The sequence below is a fragment of the Danio aesculapii genome, chromosome 13, assembly GCF_903798145.1.
Source record: "Danio aesculapii chromosome 13, fDanAes4.1, whole genome shotgun sequence".
Classification (NCBI taxonomy): domain Eukaryota; kingdom Metazoa; phylum Chordata; class Actinopteri; order Cypriniformes; family Danionidae; genus Danio; species Danio aesculapii.
This window is the reverse complement of record NC_079447.1, coordinates 30,415,289-30,442,916: the sequence shown is the minus strand read 5'-3', so window position 1 is coordinate 30,442,916 and position 27,628 is coordinate 30,415,289. Positions and strand designations below refer to the sequence as shown.

Genomic DNA, 27,628 nt, shown 5'->3' with positions numbered 1-27,628 from the left:
AAACCATTCAGTACATTTGAAAAAATCTGACAATTATCAAGGGTCTCTTAAAGGCACAGTTCACCCAAAAATGGAAATTCCTTCACTATTTATTCATCCTCAAGTGTTTCCAATCTTTTATGAATTTCAGTTGAACACAAAAGATATTTTGAAGAACGTTACAAACTGGTAACCATTGAGTTCCATAGTAGGAAAAACACTAATTTACCACAAATACTGTGGTTAATGGTTACCGGTTTCCAACATTTTTTAGAAATACAGTGGTCCCTCGCGGTTCACCTTTCACAGTCTCGCAGATTTATTTATTTTTTGTTCCATTTTGACTTTTGCAATTAGCTTACTTAAATTTCAGCACATTGTAGACCTGGGTGGTAATATGGTATACCACAGGATCTAAAAATAGCAACGGTGTCAGTTTCAATACCGTTATACCGACTTAAAAACAATGCACTTATTTAGGAGACAAGTATTAAAAATTATTTATTTAATGCCTAAAATGCGTATGTGTGATTGTCATCACGGGACAGTGTGGAGGAGAGAGAGAGAAAAAAGAGGTGAGGTAAGATGGCGAGTCGCGCACCAAGTGACCTGGTCTCGAAAAAGAACACAACCTCTGCAGTTTGGCAGTATTTTGGGTTTCGACCGAACGAGAAGAGAGACGTGGTAAATACGAACTAGAGGTCTGCATTCCCGCTGCTGTACAGTGGTAGTTGCGGAACCCGACCAGATTTCTTGCGGTGCAGGTATAAATTTCCGAATAAAGCGCGGAAGCGGTCGGTGACTCTGGTGTAATTTGAAGAGTGGGGAGGGGGTGGTCTAACAATATCGCTCCCGATCGAGCGAGCACGCGAGCATCCATGTGGATACTGTTTATGTGTGTGTGTGAATGAGAGTGAGCGTGATGGTGTGCGTCGCTGGCTTGGTGCTATGTGTGTGTGTGTGTGTGTCTGTTGTTTGCGTGTGTGTAAATGAGATAGACTGTCCCGTGCAGATCTCTAATACGAACAGGACAAACAGGTGACCGCAAACCTAAGGTCACATAAACTGTATTCAGTTTCTGAATGGTTTAGGCACAAGCCAACAGTTTGGTGATGCGGTCTGAGCCTTACATCATAATTTTGTTTAATATGCACGGTAATATCGGATACCAAGGTAAAATAGGTAGGAGGTTTGACGGAATCAAAATTTGGATACCTCCCAAGCCTAGCGCATTGTGTTGTGTGTCCTGATTAGCGCATTGTGTTCTTCGTCCTGATTGACTGTAGTCAGTTTTACAACCTTAAAACATCTATAATAATTGTAAAAAAATAAAGTGGACTACTTCGAGGATTTCGTCTATTGCGGGCTGTTTTTAGAACGTAACTCCCACGATTAATAAGGGACCACTGAATTGAATTTCAAGAGAAGAAATAAACAGGTGTGTTACACGTGAAGTGTGAGTAAATGACAGAATGTTCAGTTTTTGGGTGAACTATCCCTTTACTTGCAACTTGCTTCAGATCTCTAAATATTTCCAAAAGAGAAGTACATGTTGTGAAATAAGTTTGTCTTCCCAGTGCTTAAGGGCCATGCTGAAGCTGATGTCTGAATGCTGGGCCCACAATCCTGCATCACGCTTAACCATCCTACGAGTCAAGAAGACTTTAGCCAAAATGGTGGAATCACAAGACATTAAAATGTGACCTGCGGAGGGATTTTTTATTATTATTTCCTGACATCATCGTCATCTTCACAGAGGAGGAGATTGGCAATCTGACACTGAAATAAATCAAGCTCTCCTCCTTTGTTGGATCAGACGTGGTGACTTTGCTGCTTTCTGTGAAAGCTGTACGATTGTGGACTTGGATCAGTGGATTACTGCGCCAGAGTGGGATGTTCTGGTGGATTTGGGAAAGACTGATATAAACCCACCTGCCTTAAAATACACTCAGCTGTTTCTGTCGATTCTGGGATAAATCTCCTGCCATATGGATGAAATGCTGTTGACTTCTCATGGAATCTGTGTAAAGCAAACTGTGATTTAATGTATGACATAAATATAGTAATAGGTGAACTGAAAACAGAGCGAAACAATATTCTATCAATATAATCTCGTCCAGTTAACAGCCGTTGTATAATATCTAGAGGACGATTATTTGTGCCTCTAGTTGTCTCATGCGTGGCATTTAAAAAAAAAAGCTTAATTGAACTATACAATTGTCCTTTCGCCATGTACTCTGACAAACATACTGTGTGTTTTTACATTTTTTATGAATCAACACATAGTCCCCCTGCCTCCACAGAAGGTTCAAGGTCAAATTATGCATGCTGCTTTTCGGTAGACAGTTTGGTTTCTCACATGAGTGTTCATCATTTTGTTGCATGAGTGATATATTGTTTAAAGCATGCTTTTTTTTTTGTTTGTTTTTTCTTTTTTTTCATCCTCAAAATAGAAAACATTCCCAGTTCACTCCTCCAGTAAGCCTTTGGCCATATATTTTCATATAAAAAGTAAACAAGCCAATTTTTAATTAGTTAACTGCTTATTCTGATGCACAGCTGAGTGGCTTTCATCGATTAAGCAGATTTTGAGTTATGATATGTGATTATGATGCCTCTTAAAGTCACTAAATTCAATTTAGTGTTTGTGGATGCGATGCATTCCTGAGTTCACTTCATTCAGAAAAACTGGGACTTTTCTTTGGTATTATGAATCTGCCAATATAATAATCCTGCGTTTAAACTTTGTTTGTGTCTGAAGGTGAATGAAATGACCGAGTAACATCTGTTAGTCATCAGTGCTTAATATTTCAGTTGGTGCTGCCAAAAATACAGTTTAGGTGAGTGGTTTGATCCAAAATACACATTACTGTTAGGTAACATGTTTACAGAACTCCCACACAGATTTAATTTCATTATTCTTAAAATAATAATACAGTGTTGTTTCCTAGAATACTTGTTTATTATTCTCAGTGCCATTGAAAAAACCAATGTGATTAGTAATAGTAACAAAACAACATTTCACAATGGTTCTTTACACCATTATCTGGACCCTTGAGGACAGGAAGTGTGAAATTACAATGCTTTGATAATATCAGTGCCAGACTAAGGTGCTTTGTCACATACTTCCGGTACAGTATGCCAAAAGAGCATCTTGATTAAAAACAAAATGCCATATTTAATGACACGCTTGCAAAATAATCTGAAAATAAATAATTGATCTAAAATAGTAACATTTTCTCACCCCAGCATGGCATACTGAGGAATATGCTAGAGAATTCTCACTATACAAGGAATCTGGAAAATGAATCTGTGAAATATACGCCTCAAATCGTGTATTTCAAATAATACCAAGATAGAAAATTAATTAACGAAAGAGAAATAATCTCATTTTTACAATTCCACTGTTTTAAGGGACATTTACCTGTCAGTCAGAATTCCCCATTGATTGTATTTTGCACCCATTGCTTGTGACTTCTGTTCCTGAAAACCTCCTTTTTAATCAGAGTTATGAAATGTGTTGTTAAGAGTATGAGTTTTACCATACTGTATATATGCCTGTAGATATTTCAATGTGCTTAACCATAGTATCACTAAGCCCAACTATGTGTAATGTATTATAAGACCCATAATGTTTAATTTGGAGAGGTTTTCGTTTTATTTAGCCCCATTTTGAAAGTGGCTATCGAGTAGGCCTCTAACTCTGTATACTATTTGTCCATGTAAGCTTTTACAAAATATAATTTTAGTACACTAATTCTTTGTGTTTTTGGCATGTCTTGTCTTTCTTTGGTATGAACTGAAAAAGTACAATATCTTGAAGTCTATTTTACAATGACAATATACTAAAAATGGAAATATTTTATGCAGGGACGATAACTGTCAAAATTATCCTCATTCATTTGGATTAATGGATAAACTAAAAACTGTAGCGTATGTGCCAGGCCAGCAGTTGGCAGTTTTGTCATGTAAACGCACCCAAATCTGACTCGTTACAAACAGTGCCCAATGGCTCAATAACCTGTTGCAATCATAAGCTGTTATTTTAGTCTCTCAGATATCAAAAGAGAAGTTTTAAGTGGTGAGCAGTGCAAAAACAGGCAGAAGTGATTTGCCATCTCTCAGTCTTTTTGCACATTAAAATGCTTTGTGTTCTCAGGTTGTCTGCAGCATTAAAAGACCAGCAAATGTGTTATCTTGTGGGTTGTTGCGCTCTATAGTTCCCTGCACCAGCTCTAGACGGAGTTCCTCTCCTTGCTCCATTTCCAGAATGACGACGCGTGTTGCAGGTGCTCCCAACTTCCTCGGGTTCTGCCGCATGGAGGCCACTACCTCTTCGCCTCTCTTTAACTGAGCCAGAGAGAGGCCTGCTCCAAAGTCCAATGTCATCACAAAGAGGTAGACGCCGGATGTAGGAGCACGAAAAGCACCTGTTTTCGGTGAGTACAGCTGACCATGATTTAGAGCCACGCTTTCGAAAAGCACTGTGCCTGATCCATTTGCACCTTCATTACTGCTGGCCAGGAACATTACTGGACTGTCTGGGAGTTGACGAAGCACTGTTTGGGACCAAGTGATAATGTAAAAGTATTAAAACATGAATGCAGAGAGAAAGGGAAAAGCATATGACAGTAACAATTCTCACCGTTAACTAGTAGCTTATTACCTGCCAATTATTAAGATATTGGCTGTTTATTTGTACTTGTGAAGTTTATATTTTATCATGATCTCATTCTACATATCTAATCATACCTAATACCTAAACGTAACTACTACATTTAATAACTATTGATAAGCAGCAAATTAGAAAAAAAAATTAATAGTCAGTTGTTTGTAATAGCGAGAATTGTACCTTAAAATAAAGTGTATTTGAGATAATATAGGTACAAATAATGTTACCTGCAGACTCCAGTGATGCATCCCTCTTGCTGCGGAGATCCACTCCTTCTGTCTGAAAAAGTCTTATGTCTGCTTTCTTCTGTTTCTTTTGATGCTTTACTTCCTTTCTCTTCATTAAAGTTGACAATTTATCCAAATCCACTGAGACCTCAGAGGCAGCAAGTCCCTCTGTGTTACTGAAAATGCTTTTAAACACTCCAACATGGGTCTCGAGGTCCTTGCGCAAAGTATCCAGCTCAGTTTGCAGCTTCCCCTCTACACCACTGCTGGCAGCAGTCTTAGTGAAGTTGCAGCAAGTTGGACATCGATGATCCTCAAGGCGTTTGATATGTGCTTCAAGTTCTTTTACTGTTTTCTCCAAGGTCCAGAAGTCATCATCAGAGTACTCCAGAAGTTCCTCTGAGAGGTCAAATCGTGTATCCTCACGTTTCCTTTTGGTTCCTGCCGAAGCCCAGTCTGCAAGCAGTGAGGGCTCATCTGCTGCTGTTACCTGAGGGGTAGCAGCATTCAGCATTGAGGCTAGACTTAGGCTGTGTCCATTAATTTGCTTTTGCATGTCTTTGATTCTTTCATCCAGCTGTGGTATTGAGAAACGTCTTTTGTCCTGATGGGACCACTTCGTGAACTCCAGCACCTCTTCCCCAAGCAAAATTTCCAGTACATCAGAATGACGAGTGGCATCCTGAAGCAAGGTGTTGAAAGTGCCCTCTAGCTGCTGGATCTTCTCAACCTTAGCCCTTTCCTGCTTCTGGAGCATTTCAATGTCCTGCTGGCTGCCCAGGAGAGAGACAAGTGTCTGGGTCACATTGTGTTGTAACGTTTTGCTCTTTTCCTGCTGAAAAGCAAGGGAATTTTGCACATTCAGTAGACCTAATTTGAGATCTTCCACAGATGGCACCCATGCCCTAATGTGCCGATTGACCATCATCTCCTGTGCCAACTTATTTTCATTTACTGTCGTCTTCACATCAGCTACAGTTTGTTCCAAATGTGTCACAGTTGCTCCAAGAGCAATGCAGTCACATTCCCCACTTGCTGAACTTATATTTTTGTAAAAATCTATATAAATGTTGTCGACATCCGTCTCCACATCCTGCAGAGCACTCTGGATAACACTAATATTGCTGCTCAGCTCATCAATACGATCAAGGACTCTGACCTTGGCTGCCTCCACCTCCAAACCGGTCTCCATAAACTGAACCTGACTGTTAAGGCCAGTCTGGACTATTTTATCATCCAGATTTTTCCAACCATTATGGAGATCCCTGATGTTTTCGGCCACTTGTTCTTGGTCTTCAATCAAGGCACTAAGTCTCACTGTGTTGTTGACAACTTTGTTGTCCAGACGTGTAATGGCTTCCCAGACAGCTGTGCTTACATGACTCCGGCTCTCAATGGGATCTGTCCTCTTTTCAGGCCAAATCTTCTGAAGCTCCTCGTCCAGCCTCTCTTGCTCCTGCCTCACTTCAGACATGGATGTGTTGAGAGATTGAAGATTCACCTAGAGCCAGAAACGCACTTTTAGTGCAGCTATTCTCCGTGCACATTAAATCATCTGAGAAGGAATAAAAGCACGTACCTGTAACATCTTTTGGTTGCGTTTGATTTTAACATCCATGTCCGTCTTGAAATTCGTCAGGTTGTAGTGCAGCATGGTTTGCTGTGCATGAAGCCTTGCTTCAACCTCATTGCGATGGTTGTGAAATTCAGCTTTCACCTCCTCCAGCTTCAGTAAACTTTCTCTCAACTCTGCCTCAACAGCCTCCTGTGAATTGTGGTCCTCCCCACCGATTTCCTGAGGCTCAGTGATCCTTCCCTGCCCCTGATCATGACGAAGATGGGCCATGTCCCGCTGCAAACCCTGCACCTCCTGAGAGAGCCGCTCCAAGGTTAGATTGAAATTCTCTAACACAGGCTGCAGCTGAGACACCACAGCCTCTTTCAAGGCCAGCAAGAGCCTATCATGAAGGTAAGGTGTTTCAGGGTAAGGAACACCTTCGTTTACAGCATAAGGATCTGGAAAAAAATGGACGGCATGCTTGACACATGAACGTTGAAACTTTCTTTTTTAGAGGGAGTCTTAAAATAGACATGTTCTTAATGGAGATTACTTTCGTTAAAGGAGAATCTCAGAAACAACAACGTTTTGGAGAATTTTAATGTATCACCAAAAATAGAGTTTTGATTCTATTTTCATTCATGGATGATGAGGAAACAACATGAGGAAACAACAATATTGTGTCGGAAAGATTAATATCTATTTCCAGTTCAGCCTTGGCCAAGTTGGCCGTTCATGTGACCTTTGAACTTGACCTATCAACAGCCTAGTCTTTCACATCCCCTGCATGGAAAAAGTATGTGTGTGGTACATTTGTTTGAGAGTGAAAAGTTTAAAGCAAGACTAGATTTGTACACGTACCAGTTCCCTGCTGGGAACTTGACATGGGGGTCATGCTGTTTTTATTCTTTTATTCACGTGCTGTCAAAACATTGTCTGGAAAACTTCAGAATTTATGCTCCTGCTGTTTTTTTTTTCTTGCATTTTAAAGTCTAGTATATAAGATTAAGTCATGTTTTATTACCTTGACAACATTGTTTTTACTTGCTGAACCACATTTCATGCAGACCCAAAGGGGTCTTGCTTCTACCCAGAACAATTGGCTAACAAGGGGAAATGTCTCTATTCAAACTTCAAAGCTTTTTTTTTCCATTCTTTTGTCTTTTTGAAACCTCTGAGGGGGAGAATAAACCTTTAAAAGAGGCTCTCAAGCGTTATTTATGTGACAAATGTGCCCTTACATCAATACCACTGCAGCTCTACAAAGTTTTCTTAGTGTTGTGTGTGACTGGATTCAATCTGCATCTGAACCTCTGTGTTTTTCCATCTACCATTACATCACGCTCACAACCATACAATGTATGGAGGGACTTATTTTCCCATGGAAAGAGCGGATATCCTGCACAGGAACTAGTAATGAGAAGGGACAGTGAGTTGTCATTGCAAAGGAATGGAGGTTTTCCCCCAGACTTCAACATTATTTACTGTTCCGATAATCTAGCATCCTTTGGATAGAAGGATGTAAAAGAGACCGGCACTGACTGAGACAGACCCATAATAATAATGCCCCATAATATCCGACAATGCGTGTTGCAACTACAGGAAGTGTCTGCTAAAGAAATATCTGGCTGCGTATTACAAAAAGTTTCTTGTCTTCGTTCTTAAGATATAAATTTCTATTATTCATTAATTCTTAGTCCCTTATTTATAAGTGGTCGCCACAGCGGAATGAACTGCCAAATATTCTGGCATATGTTTTACGCAGCGGATACTCTTACAGTGGCAACCCAATACTGGGAAACACCCATACACTCTCGCATTCACACATGCACTCATAAGGCGAAAATTTTGTTTTGTCCAATTCACTTACACTGCATGTATTTGGACTGTGGGGGAAACCAGAGCACATGGAGGAATCCCACATGGAGACAGGGAAAACATGCAAACTCCACACAGAAATGCCAACTGACCCAACCGGGACTTGAACCAGGGATCTTCTTGCTGTGAGGCGACAGTGTTAACCACTGAGCCACCTTGCTAGCCCAAATTTGTATTACTGAAGTGCATTACAAAATTGTATTTTATCTCTAGTTAGGAAATCTTAAATTGTCATAAAGTTTGACAATCCACTCTCAGGTCTGCAACCAACACTGCATGGGCTGCTAATGATGTAACCTAAACAAAATGGAGAACAAAACCAGATAGAAAAAACAGGTACTGTATATCTATGGTGAATTTTTGAACAGAAGCTACTTCACTTTGAAATGAACCTTTTGCAGAAGCAAAAAAGCACAAGGCATTAGTCACTCACACTATAACTGGTGATGTTCTATGATGCTTTGTTGGTCTCTGTAATGCTGGTTGCAGTTTTTGTGCTTACTGTTAATATCATATTGCTCGGCAGTCTATAAGTACTTATGAGAGTTTTATTGTTAAAATGTAAAAACTTTCTACCGTTTAATATCTGTTTTTCATGTTCAATCATAATGCCATTGTTCAACAGGACAATTACAAGCTTTTGAAGTTAGATCAGCTGTTGGCCTGCATTAAAACTAAGATGTTTGTGTAATACCACCTTCCTTTCTGTAAATAAGATAAGATAACACGTTTAGGAAATGCTGTTGTGTAGCTTTTGTACTAAATGTGGTCCTAACTGAAATGACTATGGTTACCAAACAGATAGGATAGGATTTTAAAGGTAGGATTTTCCTGTAATCGACTCCATGGTATGGATAACACTTCATGTTCTGAAGTAGCAGCCTTTGACCTGGAGCAATGACATATTTTTATAGGCCAACCCAGAAGTTAGCATCACCCTGGTTCCACTGACAAAAAAAGGATCCATTTACTCTGTTCTCTAACGTTTCATCCCCTATTATTTACTTGTCAACATGGCTCTCTATGGTTTTTGCTGTCTTTAGAACTTTGTTGTTTTGTCTCTTCCATTTTATTCCAACAAAGGTCTGGTTTCGATCACAGATCTATGCAAAGCTATGTTTTTTTTTCTGAATGAATAAATCTCCAACAAGCTCCAATGAGTTCCATCAACCTATTGTATGCAACAAAACCAGAATCTTTCCCGCCTTTTTCTCTTTTAAACTTGTGGGTAAGTTTATATACATTCACCTTGTTTTACAAGTAAAGGTTGTGTGTACAGTCATTGTAATTTAAATGAATTATTCATTCATTAATTTTCTTTTCCGGCTTAGTACCTTTATTAATCTGGGATTGCCACAGCGGTATGACCCGCCAACTTATCCAGCATATGTTTCACGCAGCGGATGCACTTCCAGCTGCAACCCATCACTATGAAACACCCATACACACTCATTCACACACATGCACTTTGGTCAATTTTAGCATACCCATCTATACAACATGTCTTTGGACTTGTGGTTGGAAACCAGAGCACCCGGAGAAAACCCACATGAACACAAGAAGAACATGCAAACACCATACAGAAATGCCAACTGACCCAGCCGAGGCTCGAACCAGCGACCTTCTTGCTGTGAGGCGATCGTGCTACCCACTAATTCACCCTAATTTAAATGTTTAGAGTTTTCAAATTGAATTGGATATTTAGCTGCACTAAACTATTTTCTTGTCACAACAGTTCAAATTCAGTGCATTGGCTTAAACACTGTTTTTTAGCACAAGTTGTTTACGGTTCCCTCCATTTTATATTCCTAGTCATTTACCCATATTTAAATTAATCACAGAGTGCAGAAAAGAGCTTACATCCGCATTGCAAAATAAGCAGAATAGCAGCCATATTTGTAATGAAAAGAGCCACAGATGTGTTATCAAAGCATTAATGGCAAGGAAAGCCCTTTGTAATTGGCAGAAGCCATCCATGAGTGGTTTCTGGGAGATTTTAGTGTTAGGTAAAACACCTTAGGTTTGAGTATACTCTTAAAACTGTTTAATCAAATGATTTTATAAAGTCGTCTAGGTTTATAGAAGTTGACACAGTATTTTACTTGTTGTCATAACATACCTCTCCTCTCAAAGTGATGTTTGTTATGGTGGTCCTGACCAGCAGGAGGGATATGCTCATAATCCTCTATGGACGGTCCAGTTTGATTCTCCACATCAGGTTGCTGAGCTTCATACAATAGACTGCCAAACATTTGGTAATCATTCTGCTCTCTGTTTTCCGGAGTTAGTTTGTTAAATCCTTAGGAGAGAGAAGAGAAACAAGTTGTACCAAATGTTACACCTTTTCTTTGGCATTTTATTGAAAGTTGGCACTTTTCCCATCAATTCTTGTTATTGTTTTTCACTCTCAGATTGTGACCTGTGCACTTTGAACTGTTGGTTTGAATCTCAGGAAGGTCATTAATAAGAGTGCTTAGTATCAGATAAATCAGCAGCATGGGAATTTCCAAGTTTGCGTCCAAAGCCTTTGTTTGTGTCCCAACAACCAACTCAAAGGATTATTTTTAGAGCTGTGGAATTGACGGCCTCGTCTGAAACACTATTATTCTAGCGTGCTCCAGTGCATGTGTGTATTTTTGTTTTGTCCATGCTCTGACTGAAGCGCAGTCACACGCGTTCACGCCCTGTGTGGGCTCGCCCCTTCTGAACGCTCATACACCCTTTTCCGTCCTCCCATGTGGGGCAAAACATTCCCGCTTCAAGCCAATATTTGCACAAACACACTTTGTAATTTCCTCAGTTTGTTTCAGTGCTCTGGCCAGTGTCAGTCTGTCACAGGTATTCATGCAGATGGAGTGTTATTAGCCCTTATATTATGTTGGAATTATTATTGCTGTATTTATGATGTGGGTTAAACTGGCCCTAATAGGATTCTATGCAAATACTCCCGAAAACATACGTCATGATTTTCAGGATTTTTAGAGGTTTCATTCTCAAGAGTTCTTTAACGAAGCTGGATTTCTTCAATGGACGTCTATGTGCTGATTTGCTATTTAAAAGATAAATATGAATGCTGCCTGCAGAAACCATGCTTGCTTGTGATGATACAGGCCTAAGATTCCTTCTGAACTTTTTCTTGTTTGTTGTCTTGCTCTCTCATTGGCTGTTGGTCATTGTCAGTGTCAGATTCAAAACATTTCATGTGGCAGGACTCCAATATGATGCTTTTCCACAATCAGTGGATCATTCCATTCCATGCAGATCCGGTGCAGTCAGTATGGAAATTGATTCATTTTCCACCATGGTGCTCATAATGGAAATATGTGTAAAGTAAAACAAATGCGTCAGTCATTGCCTTTCTAATGTAAACAAAATGTAAACAGTGATGTGAATGATGATCAGATAATTCTGTTTTTGGGACTCCTTTTTCTTCTGATATTACTTAAAATAATAGTGCACTTCCACCTTGTCAGCTGCACTGAAAAACATGATGCCTGCAAAACTGTTGCAAACAATTTAATTGGGTTGAATTTAAACAAATTAAATTGAGTAATGTTCAACTTAATTTCTTTTGTTTTAATCCAGCCCAAATAAATTTACAACCCCTTAACTTAAAAAACTTAGTAAATCCAAGAAATAATTTTTTAAATAATTTTTTTCAGTGTGTGAAGAAACTAGCAGCCAGGCAGAGTGGCAACGACATTCTCACACACACTCTCTACCAGTTCAGCAGGGTTGTTTTAAATCACTTTTTCACAATTGTGCTGAACCATTATGTTTGCGATTTCATGAGAGCTAGCTGGCTACTCTGCAATTCTCACATGGTCGCCCACCGAAGCCAAGCAGGGCTGTGCCCAGTCAGTACCTGGATGGGAGACCACATGGGAAAGCTAGGTTGCTGCCGGAAGTGGTGTCAGTGAGGCCAGCAGGAGGTGCCCAACCTGCAGTCTGTGTGGGTCCTAATGCCCCAGTATAGTGACGGGGACTCTATACTGCTCAGTGACAGGTCCTGACTCTCTGTGGTCATTAAAATTCCCAGGATGTCCTTCGAAAAAGAGTAGGGGTTTAACCCTGGCATCCTGGCCAAATCTGCCCAATGGCCTCTGTCCATCATGGCCTCCTAACCATCCCCATACCATAATTGGCTTCATCACTCTGTCTCCTCTCCACCAATTAGCTGGTGTGCGGTCTGGCGCAAAATGGCTGCCGTCATGTAATCCAGGTGGATGCTGCACGCTGGTGGTGGATGAGGAGATTCCCCCCAATGTGTAAAGCGCTTTGAGTGGCCAGAAAAGTGCTATATAAATGTAAGGAATTATTATTATTATTATTATTATTATTATTATTATTATTATTATTATTATTATTATTATTATTTTGTTAGCCTGGCATTACATGGCATGAAGAGTTTTGAGCCACTTGAACTATACCTGACTGATAGTAAGGTTTGGCAGAAAAGTGGAAAAGCGCCTTTGAGTCACAGACAGGTCTGGATGTTAAGCATGATAAACATTTCAAATGCATTAGTAGCAACAGAAGCAGTGCAGTTTTATCATACTAGATACATTTAGGTTCCGTTATAATACCTCTTTAATGAAGTGTAGGCTAAAAAACATAAGGCTGCTTTTTATTAAACCAATCCAAAAATCGAGGGTGTATGATTTCATTACCATGTCACTAGTGTTTATTTCCCTGGATTTGAACATTCTCTGACACATTTGGTATAATGTAAGTCAGCCAAATGTAAATCACTGTGCTAGTGGGTTTTGGATACTTTAATGTATTTGTTTCACATAATGTGCTTAAGTTTTAGTTTAACAGCAGACTTAAATGTTTGGGTGAACCATCCCTTTAAACAATAGTTCTGACAAAAGAAGTTACATACTCATAAGTGGCGCACACTTGAAAATAGTGTAATTTCTATCATTCAGACACACACTTTGACAGTTTAGTTTATCCAATCCAAGAGCACCAAGGGGAATCCCACGCCAACACGGGGAGAACATGCAAATTCCACACAGAAATGACCCAGACGGGACCCAAACCAGCAACCCTCTTGTTATGAGGTGTCAGTGCTAATCACTCAGCCACCTTGCCACCCTTGTTACATGATTCATTAGGAAAAATTAGATCTTTATATGAAGATTAAAGAGGTTTTATATCACATACGTCTGTCTGTCTCTTCATGTCCTCCTGGATGTGGTCTGCCTGCCAGAGACGGGTCTTCAGTCTCAGACTGAGAGATGTGTCCATCTGTGACTGATATAGAGCAACAGAAACAACACAGAAAATGTCATGTTGGCCAGTTTAGTCCATCAAAACCTGGAATGCAGCTTCAGCACAAGACATTTTACAGCCATTTATTACAATTTGATCCAGTTAATGAGAGCCAAACTCGTTCATTTAAAGGAGGATGTTTGCATAACTTTGGTCAAGAATTCAAATATACTATTACATAAATAACAAGAAGAGGAGTGTATACCAAGCCAAAATCTTCAGAAATTATCCATGCAAATTCATTTTTCTCAGATTTATGAAGCAACAACTTCTTGTTTTTGTTTCTGCTGTCAGCTTGAAGGGATTGTTCACCCAAGAAAGACAATTTACTCACCCTTGAGTGGTTCCAAACTTTTATGAGATTCTTTATTTGATATAACTTTATTTTGATGTTCCCTTTCATATAGTCAGGTGAATGTCTGTTGGCGGCGCAGTACCAGCAGATATTAAGCAGTCTACTAATATACTCTTATAAGAATTAGTTGGAATGTAATAGGACCACTGCTAAACACTAAAGAAGGTATTCTGAAAACCGTTGACTTCTATATAAGAAAAAGTAATTCTATGGAAGGCAATTGTTACAGGTTTCCAGCTTTCTTCAAATTATCTTCTGTGTTCAACAGAAGAAAAAAGGCAGACAAGTGAAGGGTGAGGAAATGATGACAGATTTTTCAGTTTTGTGTGTACTATCATCCTTTTAAGCCCTAGTGTAGAAAGCTCATTTGTACCAGTCTCATCACAGTTTGCCCCAGAATGCCCAGGACAGCATCGCCACAGCAGCGCAGTGTAGATTCTCTGCTTCTGTCTGTACACCGGCCGAGTGGACAGCTTGTACCTGCATCCAAATTAAGTCACGTAAATCATGCTACACAGAAAATACAGACTGCACAGGTCAAGTTATGAGGTGTAAAAAATGATTTGTTTTGAAATATCTTTTACATTATGGTTTGATATTCAGAAACAACAGGTCATTTTGTTTGTATCAAACCATTCTATCCTATTTTTCCTTTGGCTTAGTCCCTTATTTATCAAGAGTCGCTACAGCAGAATGAACCGCCAACTATTTCATCGTATGTTTTATGCAGGAGATGCCCTTCCATATAACCAATCAACCAATTTGTTTTTAGAGGGGTGGGATTTACTGATTGTATAACCAATAGATAGCAAAAGCAGCATTGGTTTAATTTTTTTTCTTTTGTTGACACAAAATTACAACAATCAGCAACTTTGATATATACAAATGTTTATTTCAATATATCTTTGTATATATTTATCTATATATTTATATATATATGTATTTATATATATATATGTATATATTTATATATATATATGTATATATTTATATATATATATGTATATATTTATCTATGTATATATTTATCTATATATATATATATATATGCGTGTATGTATGTATATATGTATGTATGTATGTATGTATGTAAGAAAAGATAAATCAGTAACCAATAGTAATTTTTTTAATTTTCCAAAATCAAATCCAACAAAACACTTTGTATGATGCACTGTATATAATGCACTTACATGATGAGCTGGCAGTCTGGGGTGCCATTAGGACAGGGACTCTGAGACTTAATGGTGTATTTCTCAGTTCCACAGGCTACAGCCACAGTGACAGCCCGCTTGTGAACAAACGCACACCAATTCCTGGAAAGGAGAGACAACATCAACAACACAACCCGGTATGTATACTCTGTAGTTAGGAAACATTGGAAGTATCCGGTTTGGTCAAGGCCAGAGGTTCAATGTACTATTGTACTAAGGGGGACAGTTGTTGCCTAATGGTCAGTGAGTTGGACCTGTAATTCAGCAGTTGCTAGTTTGATTCCCAGTCCCGGCAGGAATTGTAGCTTGGGGGAGTGAATGAATTGCACTGTTCATCTATGACACCCAGCTGAAGGCACCTAATAGCAATAGCAGCCCACTGCTCCGGGTGTATGCTCACTGTATGTATCTTCACTCAAAATGTTTGTGTGCTCTTGGATGAGTTAAAAACAGAGGACAAAATAAACCATACTTGACAAGGCTCACTTCAGTAATACACTTAACAAAAATACAATTATATTGTGATTGCCTTTGACTAACATTTTCTCTTAGTTCTCAGGGTCACGGCCAAAGATATTTCATTGTCTGGCGGACAAATATCAAGCTACAAATGATACATCAAGACCTTGATGTATTTCTTGGATTGCATCCATGGTAATCTCAATTTAGTCAGAGGAATCAACGGCCGGATGTTTTCTTCAAGGTTCTTGGAATAAACAACAACATTAAGAGTAAAAGCACTGGGATTCCTGCACCAGCACTATGCATCAAGTAAGTTTTGAGTCGTGTATCATTTATAGTTGAAGATTTTACCACAGAAACGTTTTTGACTGTATAAAGCTCATGCATTTTAATGAGGCATTGGATTCAAACGTTTTGTAAGTTTGCATAATTCCATATAGAGTGGTTTGCTACTATTTTAACTTATTGACTGATGTGAGCTGACTAACTTAATTTTTGAGGTAAAGTTTTTTTCTGAATAATTTTTAATAAAATCATAAAAAACATGCACTATTTATCACAAAACGTGTATAAAGTAAATGGCTTCCATTTAGCAAAAAAAAGGTGAATATAACGTGAAGGGAAAAAACACTGAATTGAAAAGAGCTTTGGCCACAGAAAAAAAAGTGTAACTTCATTTGTATCTGGTCTTTTTGAATGGAAGATCGTCAAACTAAGTGCAGCTCATTATTTTAAACACAGTAGGCACATCCGGAAAAAGGTGACTATTTCTGAAAATGTACTAATGACTTCTTTTTACTTCTAAGCAAAGACCAAAATGAAAATTCAACCAATTATGAATCGCATTCAAAAGAGTGTGAGTGCCAGCATACATCAACACTGTCTCTAATAGCAAGGCTTTCTGAATTCAGTCCCTTTTGCCACATTATTATGGCACGAAGCTGCTTCCCTTTAAACCACAAAATAAAGAATAGGTGTCTGTGTGCCAGCAGCCATGACTCATTGATATATCATCGTGGGGCATGGCATGCCTGATCTGATCTGAAGTTCTCCATTAACTCGCAATGCTGTTCGCAACAGAGCCCCACTTCTGAACTGGGCAAACCCAAACAACTCAATCCTGATCCAACCTGCTGCCTATAAATTAGGAGGCCCATTAGGAGATAAACAAAACGAAGGGGTTTTGTTCACACAAAGGTCACAGAAGGTCACATTTACTTAGGTTGGTTACATATGCTGTCTAAGTGTGGCTGACCAGGAAGACAAAACAAAGCTCTGGGATTTGATTACAGGTCCAGCTGTGAGGTCCTTTCCCTGAGGTCACGGCAGTGCTCATGATGATGGGCTACAGTTATTTTACATCATTAGAGCTGCTCTTTGACACACGCCTTTGTTGCTGATTATGACGAAACCGTTAACACTGACCAGAGATCAGAGGTTTGTTGAAGTTAAAGGCTGGACTGATAGGGCTTTGTGGGCAGATGTAATTGGAAATGGTCCTTTGAGGAGAAATGACTGCCTGTGATTTGTTGTTTTAACTTGCCTAATCTTCTTGATGTATGATTCATAGTCCACAAGCAAGACAGGTCAGAACCGCCCTGCCAAAATACTTCACATCCACTGATCAGTTGTGAATTGTTTTGGGTGTAATTGTTCAGGCTTTGGTCAATGGTTAATGCATTCGGTATGAGCTTGAGAATAAGAAACTCTGTATTGGGCTCTTCATTAATCAAACAAGAATGTAAGCCAGATCAGGCCAACGGGACGATACTTTTCAAAAAGAATTTGATGACTGGAAGACTGGGAATACGCCAGGCTGAGTTCTTGATTTGTGTAACGAATCATGTGGCTTTAAACCCACAAAGCGAACACGTCCAAGAAAGCCAAGTGAATCAGTTATGCAAAGTTGCAAGCCAAGCGCAACAAAAACATACTTGTCCCATCACTGTTTGCTCTTACACTGACAGCAAAGAGTAATTACGATATCTATGGATGATACTTGGTGCATTTTGGACTATTTGACTTAGAAATATACAGCAGTAGTTTTACTCAAGGTCTCAGCTGAAACAAAATACGACTGTATACACTACACGTCACACTTAGTCTTCTATAAACAGCTTTAGCACTTGCGTCCAAACAGAATAATCTGTGACCAAAAAAACAACTCATATTTTTAGCAAACAGACTCAAATAAAGCGAAACATCCAAGTGGTCATTCTTGTGCAACACTGTGTTTTCTGGAAATACAGAACATGTCAAACTGGGGATTTGTTAAGGCGTTTGTCTCCGTTAACTTAAATCAAGAAGAATTTTAAACATAACCTGGCCATTCCTCTGACACTACATTTGTCTTGATCGCTAAGCTGACTGTAATGTGCTCATTGATTAATAGGATCTGAAGTTAAAGGGATTAAAGATCTAAGGCATGTTAGTTCATAAAGCACGTGAATCATTGCAGTTTACGAGCCTGTGATTTCGCTTCATTCTGGGGCAGACTGGGATTAAAGGATTAAAGGATGGTGGACAACAGACATCTTTGGTTTACGTTATCTTCTGTAACCCTAAGAGCAGGTTAAATTGGGCCGGAACAATCTGGAAGTGCATTCTGGCTCCCGGAAAAAAGACAACAAAGTTTGTTTATTAGTGTGATTTACTAATAATAACTGATAATCACTAATAATTACAGATTGGCTAAAAAAAATCACAAAAAACAAAGTATACTTGAGTATGTTTTACCAAAGACATTGTACAAAAAAAATCTGTCTATACACTGGCCGAGTTCATTCAAATTGACTTTTAATTCAATGCGATAAACGCACAATCTTTAGGGACATTTGGAAGGATGTTTAAATCCAGAAAAAAAAGCAAGAACGTGTCCTGTGTTGGTATGCTAATGACTTCATACACATTCCTTAGGATGTAATGAAGGTAACAACTCTTATAATTCTACATTCAGTCACAATGTCATCAAACTGCGCATTGGTTTGTGAATGCATGCCCTCTAGATTAATAAAAATACTGGGCCTTTAATTGCCGTTTCTTTGACTTATTTTGTATGGAAAAAAAATTGTCCAGTGTGCATCAAGAGGAATTAGACAACAAAAGTTAAATAGAAAGCTAGGTGGTGATTTCTAATTTAATTTAGTTTGTTTACATCAGCGTACTTATTTATGCGTTAACGTTTATGTGGTTTTGGAGAATTAGCTATAGGGAGTCATGTTAGTTGAACCATTACCACCAGATTCACCTTGCTTGCATAATCACCAATAATAACCACTAAAATTTAGGGCTCCCATCCCCTCAAAATGAAAGTTTGCACTTTGTTTACTTTGATTTTCAGTTAAATAATTCAGTTAATTTGGCTAAAACTGTGGTCCTTGATGATTATAATAAAATGCAAGTCAATGGCTGCCAACCAAGAAACATAAACTCTGATCTGAACAATGAAATCGCATCTATAAAACTATTAGTCTGCTAAAAACTGAGCATTATTTACCACATCATTACCTTTATTCCAGTCTTTTGTATTTATTTATTTAAAGCTCATGTGCAATCAAAATGTACAATGTTTATTTTGCCAGAGCACATTGTTAATCTTTAGGTGAACAATTAATCCGTCAAAGTTAATCCACAAAAAAATGTTTGTTTGGTGATCATCAGTCAAAGTCTATTGGCTTCAGCATTTGGAGTGTTGGTCCTTCACTGTTAACCTCAGTTTGACAGCTTCAGCCACAACATTCTTAACCCATTAACCACCACAGCACTCTTACAGTTAAATTGCTATAAGGGAATTATGCACAAAAAACAATATTAATTAATTTTAGTCCCTTATTTATTAGGGGTTGCCACAGTGGAATGAACTGCCAATTATTTTGGCATATTTTTTACGGAGTGGATGCCCTGCAGCCTCAACCCAGTACTGGGAAACACTCACATTCACACACACACACTCATACACTATGGACAATTTTGTTAACCCAATTCACCAATAGCACATGTCTTTGGACAGTGGGGAAAACCGGAGCACCCGGAAGCAACCCACGCCAACACGGGGAGAACATCCACACAGATATGCCAACTGACCCAGCCAGGACTCGAGCCAGCAATCTTCTTGCTGTGAGATAACAGTGCTAACCACTGAGCCACTGTGCTGCCCTCAATAAAACAATATTTCGTTCCTATTGGAAGTACACCAACATACTCAAATAAAAGTCTCAGCAGCTTCCAGTTCGCGCGGACTTTAATTATTTGGTGTTTATCGACTGTTTCAGCTAAAAAATTAATTCTAAAAACGTTAATTACATCTTGAACGGGTAAATAAATTAATTGCAAATTCAAATTTTTGTGTGAATTAACTCACGGACAGCAGCCCCTTTACCCCTATGAGCACCTATGCAGGCTCATATTATACTTGCTTTGTCACTTTCTGCCATATAGATTAATGGATGGACATCTTTGTAAACACATTGCTCTTCCTCCTGAGTTCTGCCGATTAGTATCCCTTCAGAGGAAGGAAGAGTTTGACGGTTTTTCCCTCCCGCAAACTTCCCTCATCCTGGGATCCTCATCCAGCAAACATACCCACGGACCTCCACACATACAGACTGACACGACCTCTAACCTTAAGCCCCTGTTTCAAAGTTTCCAGTTTCCAGACTGCGTAGAACAGAAAATCACTTTCTTATTTTATATAAATATCCTTAAGAGGTAAAAACTAAGTAAAATATCAATAACTTTCAGGAAATACAGGCTAGCAGTTAACAGGATAGTTCACCCAGAATATAAATCCTGTCATAATTAGCTCATCATCCAGTGTTTAAAACCTGTTTCTGTTTCTTTCTTCTGTGGATATACTGAAGAACGGTGGAAAATCTTCCATAGTATGTCTTGTTCCTACTGTGGATGTTAAAAGCTGTTTTATTTTTTTCTCTGAAATCTTCAGAAAATCTAATTTTGCGTTCAATAGAAGAAAGAAATTCTTAAAGCTTAGAACCACTTGGGCGTGAGGAAATGTTCATTTTTGGGTGAACTATCCCTTTACTGTTGTTTAAAAGATTAGGATGTGAAAGAAGTCAGGAAAGAAGCTCACAAAGATTATTTATTTCATCAAAATACATTAAAAACAGTAAATATTTTGACATTAAAAAAGTTTTGTATTTGAACATACTTCATATATTTAAGAAATATTGTGATGCCAGGCGGATTTTTCAGCATGATAACACAAGTTTTCTGTCACATGATCCTCCAAAAATCATTCTAACATGCGGGCTTGCTGCTCAAAAAGCATTATATTTAATAGAAAATAGTCTTTCATCACTTTACACGTCTTTCCTAACATCAAACCTTTCATCAGTAGTGAGTCTTTTAAAGGAGTAACTCAAGCTATAACATAATTACGAGTAACATTTACATGGTCTTGTTACAAATCAGAGAGCCTTGATAGTTGCTTTGAGCTGTTGTCAGCACATGTTTATCCTACTGTATACAGAGCTGAAATATTAAGTTTTGTTTGACTTTGGATCTTCTACAAGCTTCTCGATAGCTCTGTGTTGCACAACAGCTGCAATGAACAGCTTCCTGAGATGAATCTGGGATGAAGCAGATTAACTACAACCACAACAGTGAAAGAAGAGTGTTCGAGAAGATCTGAAATATAGAAACCACAGACACAGGCATAGAGAAAAGTCCACCGGAGACTCAGGTCAGAAACATGACAATAGACATGTGTCTTTATTATTTGACTTTAGCAAAACAAGGTTTAATTTCAGGAGAAGGTGTCATTTGTTTTGACATTTCATTAGTTGTGACATTTCAACAGCTGTTTTTATTCAGAAAGCTTGACTTTGCAATGGAAAATTTCAATCTAAAGTAGGTCTACACGATATTGGAGAAATCTGACATTATGATTTTTGTGTTTCTGCAATAAATATTGCGACGTATATGCCATTTCACCAGATGATACTTTATATAGTACAAACAATTTCACCAGATGACCTGAAAACTGCTATTTAAAAAATCTTTATTCATTTAGATTGATTGGAATGAAAAACGTCAAAAAAAAACAATTAAAAGCAAAGATAAAAGTGAAATAAACACATTGTTTTGTAGTTTTCAGGTACAGAATTTGAATAATCAAATGTAAAATAACGCTGCAAATATCTTTACTGTATAAATAATTCAGAAAAGTTCATCTTTATTAAAGTTACAAATAATCAAATTTCCTGAGCATGAATACTTTGAACGCTCTCAGATCTTAAAAAAAAAAACATGTGCAAATGAAAAACCTTCACTTTATTTTGGTTAAACTTTGGAATAACTACACAATTCTCATGTGTCCTGAACGGTTTCTCCTGGTCAACTTAGCCTGATCTCACAAGAAAACGTATTTTACGTTTTGCTTAGAGGCGAATTCGAAATTGTACGATTTTTAAAAAGGAGGCGTGGCACCTAACCCCACCTTTAAACCCAACCGTCACTGGGGGATGAGCAAATCGTACTAAATTGTACAAATTAGATCGTACGAATTAGCCACTAAATCAAAACGTTACGAATTGCCGTGAGATTGTGTTGTCAACTATATTCCTAACTCAACATTGCAGATCCTGCAATGTGACTAATGTGGATGTGGACATTGCGATATCGATGCTGAAACGATATATTGTGCAGCCCTAATCTAAAGTATTTCTGTACATTTTTATCACATTTTCCACAAAAGGACAAAATGTTCCTGTTTGTTATGATAGTTTTCTCCCTGTCCCTCAGTTTTTGCTCCATTCAATGTTCTGCACCTGGGCATCAAACTCTCTCTTTGTCAGTCCAACTTTCTATCTATTCAGAGTAGATCATGCATGCCAAGAACATCGCATCACTGAAAAAAAGAAGAAGAATAAAGAAATGTCTTTCATCCACAGCCTGAGACCTCCGCTAAAGTCCACCTGTTATTTAACAAAGCTGTTATACTGCTGTTATACTCTGGGTCAGTGTTTCCCAACCCTGTTCCTGGAGGCACACCAACAGTACATATTTTGTATGTCTCCCTTATCTGACCCATTAACTTCAGGTTTTGGAGTTTCTTCTTATGTTCTGATGAGTTGATTCAGGTGTGTTTGATTAGGGAGAGGTTGAAAATGTGTACTGTTGGTGTGCCTTCAGGAACAGGGTTGGGAAACACTGCTCTAGGTTAAAATTTATAGATCAAAATAAAAAGACATTAAAAAGACATCAGGCTACAATAACAAAATCAGGTCAAATTATAGCAAATGACATGCATTTCTTCAACTGTGGTCCATTATATGACCAATTATAACATAATATAGTATAATATATAATATAACATATAATATAGAACATTAGAACTGCAAGTTTCTGAAAATAGTTTGTGTTTGTATAATGTTATTGAATGTTAATTCATTAAAATCAATCAATCAAAATATTAATAAATAATCCAACCAAATCAATACGTGCATCTTCAGTTGCTGTAAGAATTTTGATTTGAAGAAGTTAAGGCAAACAGTATAATTACAGTACAAACATATTTACATCAACTGATTACAGCTACAATAAATTACATTGCTACAATTATCTACGTAACGAGCATAATTCATCAAATGATTATTTTACATGTTAGTACATATAAGCTGATCGCACATAATATGAAGTTATTCTCAATTCTGCTATTAATCGTTGATAGCTCATGTTTAATAACTGTATGAACTGGAGTTTAAAAGGCATTCTGCTTTGTTTTTGTTATCACAACACTTTAAATGAACACATTGTAGTGAGTGTTATCAGCTGCTGTCAAATATAATGTATGTATGTGGGTTGAGGTAAAGAGTGACCCGGCTCTTGAGCAAAGATTAAACCAGGGCTGATCTTAAAGCGCAGGAAACACTGGCCTCCTCCGCGCTCCAGGTAATTAGGCTGAATTACTATGGATTAGCCAGAGTTAAGAGAAAACATATGCGCTCCTGACACTTTGAGGAGATGTGGGGTCAGAGGAGACCTTTCTGAGCGACACAGGTACTTCCAAATGTTTGCTGAAACACTTTTCCTGTTTATTTTCTACATCAGTGAAACGCTGATTGTAACAGAGATGGAGGAGATAAGAAAACTTGAGGAAATGTTGGAGAGGAACCAATCCTGGCTTTGTTTTTACAGCCACGCCATCACAAAGCAGCGTGTGCCACATAAAACTACCATTGAAAAGCATTGGGTCAGCAGTGCTGGCTGACGGAATCAGTTGCTGATAATAAAATACACAAATACACGTCTTGTATTTGTAGATTACATTTGTTATGCAACGTATCATTGATACTTTTGGAATTTCTGTGGGATTATTTTTTCACCAAACTTGTTTTTAACATATTTTTATTGGTTTCTGTTTATTAATGTGAAATTTGAATAATATATTTTACCCATTATTTCAAATTATTTGTGAACAGGACAAAGTAAAATGCCCAAAGTCGATCTATATTTTTACCTGCATATGCATGTGATCATTATCTGACCTCTGAACTGATAACAAAGGCAAATGTAGCTACGTTTTTTAAATATATTTTTACAAATATTTTCAGGTCAATGGATATTGACTCACAAATGATTTGTTAATGTTTCGCTACATTATATGAACAAACATTATTATACGAAGATGTCGTAGTCTATCATTGTTCCGAAATTTGTAAAATTATGCACCTCCTACATGTTCTCCTCTCATATTCTCTGCACAAATCTACACTGTAGAAAATGTCTTGCTACTTTACATTTTAAACTATTAAAGAAATAACATTATAGAAAACGTCTGTTTACATTACAGTAACTTAAATAAATACATGTTAATTAACATTTAACATACAACATACATCTGTGTTGCTGATCATATAATTTTACTGATTAATAAATCAATGTGTTACTGACTTACTGATCATAAACTTTTTTAATGTATTGCAAATTAATTTAGATGTCCATTCTATGTTGTGAATTTTCAAATCTAAATGAAATGGCCCACAGTAAGGTTTTTAGAAGGAATATTAGGGAGGCTGAAAGATTGATGAATAATTTTGACATTTAGACATAAATACACAATTAAATTAAATACATAAATACACAAATATATATATATATATATATATATATATATATATATATATATATATATATATATATATATATATATATATATATATATATATATATATATATATATATATAAAAACCCAATGGTAGTGGGAATAAATGTCTTCTTGTACTTAGCCTTTTTTGCTAAAGGCACTTCATACTGTCTGCCAGACGGAATTAGAATCAGAATCAGAATCAGTTTTATTGCCAAGTGTGTTTCACACACACACACAAGGAATTTGTTTTGGCTACAGAAGCTTCCAGTGTACATAAAGTGACAAGTGACAACAAAAAATAAATCTGAAAAAATAAAATAATAATAATAAAAAATGATGAACATTAAACAGATGCGGTTAGTGAAGAAACCTGGATGTTGAGTTGTATGTAACTTAAAGGAGTCATGTAAAGGATGGGAAGAGTCTTCCACGATAGTGGAGGTTTTTCTTTTTTGTCTCTGCTATAAATAAATCAGTGAGAGGTGTTTGTCTCTCACCAATTATTTTGCATTGTATGAATAATTATAATCCATAAAATTGACTGTAATCTGAATATGAGTATTCCAACATGCGCTTTAATCCAATTATTGAATCTGTTTACAAACAACCTTGTTTTAGGTTAAGGTTACTAACCAGAACTTAGTGGGATTTTTGTATTCTTTTTTATGAGAAATGATTTTTAGAAATGTTTTTTTATTGTGGATGTTTAATCATTATGCATTAAATTGACCAAAAGTGACATTAGAAGCATTCATAATGTTATACAAGCTTCCTGTTTATTAGTGTATACTGAAAATAAAACAAGCGTATCACAGCAGCTTCCAGAAAAACTTCAGACATCATTATGATATGATTGGATACGAAAATAAAAACTGACAACCAAACTTCACTGTTTTTGTAGCCATTGCTTCACAATCTGCTCTGCTTCAACCTGGGTGGCTATCCATGATAAATAATGAGCTGTAAAAGCATGTAAACCCTGCATGTTTTTATGACATGCGTGTAATGAGCCATCGTTACTCTACCAGATGACCTCCTTTACTACTACACACTCCAGAAAATAAGTGATGCTCAATGAATAAAGAAGAGCGACACTTACCCGGTGCGTTGAAAAGAGCCTGTGGTCTCAGTTGCAGACGATGGGTCCACTGTTCCCTCAGGCACGTCCTGGTGACCGTGATCATGATGTCCGTGATGACCAACAGGATGATGAAGAGCTCCGTACACATCAGGTCCCTTTCTGTTGATCACTTCACCATGACGAGCTGCCCCAAAGCCAATCAGTGGAACTCTGGGGTCCCATCCACCACCATCCGACATATCCTTCAGCTCATCCTCATCCTCCACCTCGGGGTCTCTGGCTCGGACCTCACATCGGGCGACAAGCAGCAGCCCCTGAAGAAGAACAGACAACTTTAGCACCACCATATCTGTGTGCTCCTAAAAATGCACATCAACTGGCACAGAAGCACCAGGACAACAAGTGGTTGTAATTCCGTTGCTCAGAGCTGGCGTATGGAAAATCTCCACCTCCCATCTGTGAAATGATCCTCTCTTTCCCTCCCTCCTTCTGACAGAGTCCACTCCCCCCTTTCTCTGTCATTCCCTCCCTCTGCTTAATAGTTTCAAAGACCTCCAACAATCCTCGGAAATGAACCCCTCCACCCACGTCCAGCTTTACTCCCCGCAGAAAGGTCGAGGAGCTGGAACAATGAGGGCCGGCAGCTCTCAGGCTGGACATGTTTGGAGGTGCTGGACACATTCATTTGGACTTTATGCGGGAGGAAGCAGGTCATTTCTCTTGGCTGCTCACAAGAAGTTTAACACTCTTATCACCTCTTGCTGCTTCTGTCTCCACTCTAAGTGAAGTAGCTCAGGAAAGGGATGTGATATAAGCACAATGGTTTTTATATGAAACTTGCTTAATTTTAGGGGAAATTACTCTGTGTTGTGTCAGTCCACTGTTTGCTTGTTTTTTTACAAAGCAACTAGAACAGAGAAGCCTGAAGCAAAAGAGAAAGTACAGAGTATTGTTATTTCTTCTAGTATGATGCCGTTAGGGGCTCATGGAAGAGATGGATTTACAGATGGATGTCTTGAATATCTTCTGCAGCATTTTCCAGGAGTGGTGGCATGCTGTGTTAGAGCTGTCGCCTCACAGCAAGAAGATTGCTGTGAAGTTTGCATGTTTTCCCTGTTTTCACCTGGGTTTCCTTTGGGTGCTTCAGCTCCCCCCAAAGTCCAAAGACATGCCATGTACAGTAGGTTGACTGGATAAACTAAATTGACTGTAGTGTGTAAATGTGTGCGTAAATGAGAGAATGGTTGTTTCCCAGCACTGGGGGTTCATGAGTTAGTGTACTCTCACAGCTGGGTTGTGGTTAGAAGGGCATCCGCTGTGTAATACATATGCTAGAGTAATTGGTGGTTCATTCCACTGTGGTGACCCCTGATTAATCAGGGACTATGCCGAGTGAGTGAGTGATTGATATTGTTAGGGACACAGCATTACAAATGGTGTTGGAAAGATCATTCTGTCTGCATTCTGCTTTTGTTTTTTAGGACGTTTGTCTATTATCGTAAAACTGTATGAAATGAAAAGCATTCATGACACTCAAAAATATTTGGCAGAACGATATTTGACAGAACAATTTAATCAAAAAAATTGAATGCTTTACAGTTTTAACATTTTATTGACATCAATTTCTATTTTACCATTGTGGTTGAGGTTAAAATTATTTACTATATATTATTGAAACTTTTAATAATCTGTTTTACTGACACTGAGTTTGTTTTACTAACAAAAAGTGGTCAGAAAAATATTCGACACACTTATAATGGTCTCATGACAATCATATTTCTGAAAGATGACAAGTTAGGTTGTATTGGTACAAAGACA

At 38.0% G+C, this 27,628-nt stretch overlaps 2 protein-coding genes across 4 annotated transcripts in view; one reads left to right on the top strand and one right to left on the bottom strand.

Annotated features, from left to right (window-relative positions):
- The window catches only part of bmpr1aa (bone morphogenetic protein receptor, type IAa), a 29,453-nt gene extending 25,717 nt beyond the window's left edge, over positions 1-3,736 (top strand). For both annotated transcript variants that reach the window (XM_056471194.1, XM_056471193.1), the window contains exon 13: positions 1,557-3,736. In XM_056471194.1, coding sequence (XP_056327169.1) covers positions 1,557-1,682 — 126 coding nt within the window. In that variant the 3' untranslated portion in view covers positions 1,683-3,736. The remainder of the gene's footprint in view (positions 1-1,556) is intronic.
- Positions 2,920-26,251, bottom strand: mmrn2a (multimerin 2a). Of its 2 annotated transcripts, XM_056471191.1 has the most exons (8): positions 25,829-26,251; positions 15,137-15,259; positions 14,320-14,426; positions 13,484-13,573; positions 10,434-10,613; positions 6,458-6,894; positions 4,879-6,379; positions 2,920-4,538 (listed from the first exon to the last, which is right to left on the bottom strand). In XM_056471191.1, exons 1-8 carry the CDS (start codon positions 26,155-26,157, stop codon positions 4,135-4,137), a joined length of 3,171 nt encoding a protein of 1,056 aa, XP_056327166.1. In that variant the 5' UTR covers positions 26,158-26,251; the 3' UTR covers positions 2,920-4,134. The 2 variants fall into 2 exon arrangements, with proteins under 2 accessions (XP_056327166.1, XP_056327167.1); XM_056471192.1 differs by lacking the exon at positions 10,434-10,613.
- Between the last annotated feature and the right edge of the window lie 1,377 nt (positions 26,252-27,628).

What these genes read in the sequence shown, in the direction of transcription:
- mmrn2a (XM_056471191.1), bottom strand. Translation starts at nt 26,157, where the DNA reads ATGGTGGTGCTAAAGTTGTCTGTTCTTCTTCAGGGGCTGCTGCTTGTC. An exon ending in CCAGACTGCCAGCTCATCAT is followed by an intron (nt 14,427 to 15,136) that starts GTAAGTGCATTA and finishes ATTTGGATGCAG; the next exon opens with GTACAAGCTGTCCACTCGGC. An exon ending in GCAACCAAAAGATGTTACAG is followed by an intron (nt 6,380 to 6,457) that starts GTACGTGCTTTT and finishes TTCTGGCTCTAG; the next exon opens with GTGAATCTTCAATCTCTCAA.